General features: G+C 41.4%; 1 protein-coding gene across 1 annotated transcript in view; it reads right to left on the reverse strand.

Annotated features, from left to right (window-relative positions):
- The window catches only part of PM20D2 (peptidase M20 domain containing 2), a 15,573-nt gene extending 10,433 nt beyond the window's left edge, over window positions 1-5,140 (reverse strand). Inside the window, exons 1-3 of the mRNA XM_007951453.1 lie at window positions 4,673-5,140; window positions 2,189-2,337; window positions 537-679 (exon numbers count right to left, since the gene is read on the reverse strand). Coding sequence (XP_007949644.1) covers window positions 537-679; window positions 2,189-2,337; window positions 4,673-5,140 — 760 coding nt within the window. The remainder of the gene's footprint in view (window positions 1-536; window positions 680-2,188; window positions 2,338-4,672) is intronic.
- Between the last annotated feature and the right edge of the window lie 237 nt (window positions 5,141-5,377).

The raw sequence follows: 5,377 nt of genomic DNA on the forward strand, positions 1-5,377 counted from the left end.
AAAGAAAGAAAAAAAGCAACTCAGATCACAATTTAAAATACAAAAAAAGAGAGGGAAAAACGTTATGTGATCCTATATGACACTTGGCTACCGTTACTTTTTATCAGATATGCAAAGTCTAATTTTATATTACCTACTCTTTTTCATTCTTTTTAAAGAAACTAAACACAGAATTGATACAAGTGCAATTACAAAGCTATTTTCGTCTACAGCAAAATCAGATAATGAAGAGATACTAAAACATCACAATGTCCCAAATTACAGGAGGACAAAACCTAAATAACCAAAAAAATGGACAGATCTCTGATACGCGAAGACGACCATTCCATTTATGTATAAATCATCTTTTCACTGTCTTCCTATCCACAGAGACACATTCTAGTATTCTGTCACAAGAATTTCTGAAAATATGTTTAAAATTTTTAGAATATTTATATAAAGTACATAAAAGACACCATTTTTCAATGAAATATTAAGTAAACTGTATTAAAAGACAGTAAACAGCATTAATTACAAAAATTATATGACATTTGTACCATGCACTCTCCAGGTTGGTTTCATTTGCTGTCGTAACACAGATAGATTGTTGTAAGCAAGAACAGCAGCATCTAATGCATTTACTCCTTCCCAGGGATAAGCAGCAGCATGGGACGCTTTTCCATAGTACTTCACAGTCATACTGGGAAAAAAAAATGCCATTTAAAATTGTTTTTTCATCAGCAGCAAAGTAAAAAAAAAAAAACCCAACTGGTTAGAACTATCCAATTATTATTCAAAATAATCACACAGCTGGAATTCAGATTTGCATATCACTTGTAGTAAAAAATATATATATACCACAATTTACATATATTTGTTCACTATTATGTAACAGTGTTTGACACAAAGAGGGGGCAGTCCAAAAAAAGAGAGCTTTGCTCAACAGCCCACCTGAATAGATAAAATTTATAGACAATTCAATTAAAACAAACAAGCAGTACTGTATTACATCCTGGGATTACAAAGATGGCTAAAACCAGATGCTGTTAATTCCAACTCATGGTGACCACATACGTATCGAAATAGAACTCTGCTCCATTGAGTTTTCAATGGGTGATTTTTTGGAAGTACATCATCAGCCCTTTCTTCCAAGGTAACTCTGGGTAGACTCAAACTACCAATCTAAGCAGGTTAGCAGATGAGTACGTTAACTGCTTGTACTATCCAGGGCCTCTGGTGCTAGTATTTAGGCCACCCCTAAAAATCAAAGACTCTTGGCTACCATTACAGTACCAATTCCTCGTGATAAGAACAAAGATACCAGAAGATAGGTCTTGTGAGTTGCTATAACACGTAAGATAACTGACTTACAATCTAAAAGCACTGTTCACTGAGAGACAGTTCTGATGCTACTCGCCAGCTACCACACAGAAGTGATCATGTGTTTTTCCTGAAGCAGGTAAGCAGTGGCTCTTTTGGAATGGACTACAAACTGGACCATTAATTACTACGACTGAAACTTCTGGTATAAAAATTTCAAACCACCTTAGTGAGGCATATCCTTAGGTACCAAAGACAGTGAGCTCTTCAACACAGAGAAAAGTGAAAGTTTCCAGCACCAGATTAATCAGAAAAGAATAGACTGAAAAATCTACAGCTACCAGGTCTGTGTTCTCCCTTAGGAACATAACTTACCCTCTTTGCAAAGAACTCAAAAATAAATAAAGTGGACAAATAGATTTTCTTCCTGAGTCTAATGGAGTTATCTCTTGCAAATCTATTCAGTGGTAAAGGCAACTCCATGTCAAAAGGACAGCTGCTGTCCAGAAGCCAAATTATTCTCAATTAGTTTAAAGTAGAATATAAACATCAAAATATTATTTGATATCTTTTTACTTTAACATGCCAATTACGAACACCATAATAAGTCTCAGTTAAAAGAGCCTTGACAAATGACATTCAATGGCAAATTAGATATTGTATCATTAGATTTCAATTTACTTGTTAAATGTACAAATGTGGAGTTTTAATCACTGGTTGTTGTTGTTGTTGTTGTTGTTGTTACGTGCTGTCGAGTCGGACCCGACTCATAGTGACCCCTCCTTGGGTTTCCGAGGCAGTATCACTACGGAAGTAGATTGCCCCATCTTAACATTTATGATATGGCCTGCTGGCCACTAAGAAGTTTATCTTTAGCTTGATTACTTACTCATGTTCAGCCACATCAGGCAGATAAGCAGCATTCTCTTGGGATGGATGGGCCATAAAAACAACATCAAGATTTTTAAAAGCCCCTGCTTCAATTAAATCAATTTTGCCACCACCATCTTCTTCTGCAGGGGTTCCCAGGACAATTACCTAGAAAGAAATGCATATGTTAGAGCAGAACAGCAAAAAAGAAATTATAGTAGGAAAAATTTCAAATAGGTTCATCTGCTTATGTATTCACAATCTACATTAATTTCCTTACTCTATGGAGAGAGGTTCTGCTTTCTGATACTTAAGTAATGCAGTGGGATAAATATACGGTACTAAAATAATCACAATTAACTTACATTAATTTACAACTTGGTACAAAGTATGTATTAGGGATATTAAAGAAAATGTTTCTTAATTTTTATTCAATTTTATATAACAAATGACAAAGATGAAAAAAGTTAAGTACTACATACTTATTTCCTCAAAATTCCATAAGCCTTATTTCTTAAAGATTCTTGACTAAGCCTTTTAATGTATGTATATAATTACTAATAATTTCCTGGTAAGGAATTTTAGTTACTTACTTACTAGTTATCCTCACAACAACCCTGTGAGGTAGGTGAGCAAGCTGTATCATCATTTTAGGAAGGAAAGTTTTGAGGCACGAGCCAGAATCAATTGCAGGGCAGCGGGTTTGGTTTTTGGAATTGGTTCTAAGGCACAGAGGGGAAGTGTCTTACCCCAGGTCACAAAGGAAGTCTTCAGGCTGAGCTGGGATTAGAACTCAGACGTCATGACCTTCAGGCCTGAACTCCGATTCCTTACTGAGCTACCTTATTAAAAGGTCTTAACTCAATCCTTAACTTAATCCTTTATGAAGAGCATTAAACAAATCTTAATACCATGATTAGAAATGGCCAACTATTACACAAACTTACTAATTCGATTCCACCAGTTCAACCAGGCAGATTTATTGGTCACCAAACACCTAATTAAACAAAAGAGAACTTTACAGAATAAACATTTTACTTTGATAGTTAAGCTTAACTTCTTCAAACAATTTTAAAAAGCAAAGAAAAATTACAACTAATAAACGTACAAGATTACGTATAAGAGCACAACGAAACAAGCTAGAAAAGGTCTGGGCTTACAAAGGGAATCAATATAAATTCTGTTACCAGATAAAACAGATAACCTTGGTAAAAGTGAGAATTACCATTTGCAATTAGACGTTTGTACATTTCCCAAAATATTTTTATTTAAGCAGTTATGAAGCACCCAACTCTTAAATTACGCTACTCTTTTACCCCTAACGAGCTCTGGTAGCACAGTGCCTAAGGCATCTGACTGTTAACTAGAAGACTAGACAATCTACTTGGTAAAGATTTACTGCCTGCCGCCATCAGTCAGAATTCGACTCGATGGCAGTGGGTTTGGTTCTTTTGGTTTTCTTTACCCTTAACCTTTAACTGCTTGTTAAATAAGCAGTCTCTTACAGAAAATTCCATAAACCTGGTTAAAGCTAAATCTCTCCAGTGTTTCATGCAATGACAAAGGAGGCCCCCTCTCAAAAAAACAAAAACTTGACCAGGTGCAAAAACAGGCCCCAGAGGCAAAAGGAGAAGGCAGCTAGAGGGAAAAAGCCACAAAAGATGGAACTATTAGGACAAAAGAGAAAAATTACTGACACTGAAAAAAAATGGCCTACAGAATATGAAAATAAAACACAAGCCTTCCCCTTAACCTGAAGGGTAGTTATTGAGTCTAAGCTCACAGAACGGAGAATATACCATCTGGAAAAATAGTGTCACAAGATTAAACTTTCCCTATGACAAACATAAACGTCATTGTCCCGTTTAAAGAATGGAAGTATTTCTTAAAGTCATGAAACAAAAATTAAGACTTAAGGACGTAGTAAATACCACTTTCCCATTATTTGTATATTTCTAGAGGTTTGGTGGTCCCAACGACTGAAACTTTCCTAACCAAATACCAAATTATTCGAATCGCAACACTTCCTGTGACTGCCACAAAGGATCTGGGGCAATTTGATAAAGAGGGGCTGTAGGTTTGCCTACATAAATTACTTCCTCCAGAGACTGCACAACCTCGTAAGCAAACTGTAGTTGCCACTCGGTTACCAAAAATAACCAGTACCTAAGACCAGCTGGGTTCTAAGTTCTTTCCTAAGGGAAAATACACTGAATTGTTTACAACTACAGAAGAGGAAACAAAAACCTGCAAAATGTCGCCAAGACGTGAGCTACTCGCTTTTTTTCCATCCAGGGGTTCTGCCTTTTGCCAAAGGCGAGACCGGAACTCTAAGTACTGTCCCCTAAACCTACCTCGGGACGGGAGGGGACGATGCGCAAGGGGTGCACCCGAGTCTTGTCATTCCCAGCGGCCGCGGAGGGCTCGTTGGGCAAGGGAGGCCCCGGGCCGTTCACTGCCTGGGCAGTCGGAATGAGAGTCACGCACCCGGGCCCCATCTCACCTTCACCGGCGGAGGCGGCCCCGGGAGGCTCTCCAAGGCCCCCTTAACGCCCAGAGCTGCTGCCGCCCCGACCTCTGCAATCAGGTTATGGCCGCAGGCGTGCCCGATGCCCGGCAGCGCGTCGTACTCGCAGAGGAAGCCAAGGTGCAGTGGGCGCCCCGCAGCACCCGGCGCCGCACGGACCCCAGGCGCCTCCCACTCGGCCCGGAAGGCCGTGGCCAGCTGGTAGTGCGGCTGCACTGTCCAGGAGGCGGCCGGTGGCTCCTGCTGGAAGAAGCGCGTCAGCACGCCATGAGCTTGATGCTCCTCGTAGGCCAACTCAGGCTCGCTCCAGATCGCGCGGCTCAGGGCCCCTAGCCGCTCGGCCGCTTCGTCGATGCGCTCCGCGGCGCTTAGCTTCAGCAGCTCCAGCTGGGAGAAGCCAACGCAGGCGCCCCCTTCCCCAGGTAGCTCCTCCCCAGGTCTCATCGCACAGGAAGCCGGGTACCGGTCAGCACTCTACTAGCTAAGTCGCTCGCAGGGCCCACCGCACCTGCGCACGCGCCCAGAGACCGCGAGAATCCCTGCGGTGCGTTCTGGCCGGCTTTCCAGCTCCCGGGAGTTTGGCCCCCGAGCCCTAGGCCCCGCCTCTAGAGCTCCAGGGAAATGTGGTCCATCCCATCTCCACCCGGCAAGTGCTCCGCCCCCGGGGCGGGAGGGGAGCTT

The sequence above is a fragment of the Orycteropus afer genome, unplaced genomic scaffold, assembly GCF_000298275.1.
Source record: "Orycteropus afer afer isolate SDZICR_OR568_19922 unplaced genomic scaffold, OryAfe1.0 scaffold00011, whole genome shotgun sequence".
Classification (NCBI taxonomy): Eukaryota; Metazoa; Chordata; class Mammalia; order Tubulidentata; family Orycteropodidae; genus Orycteropus; species Orycteropus afer.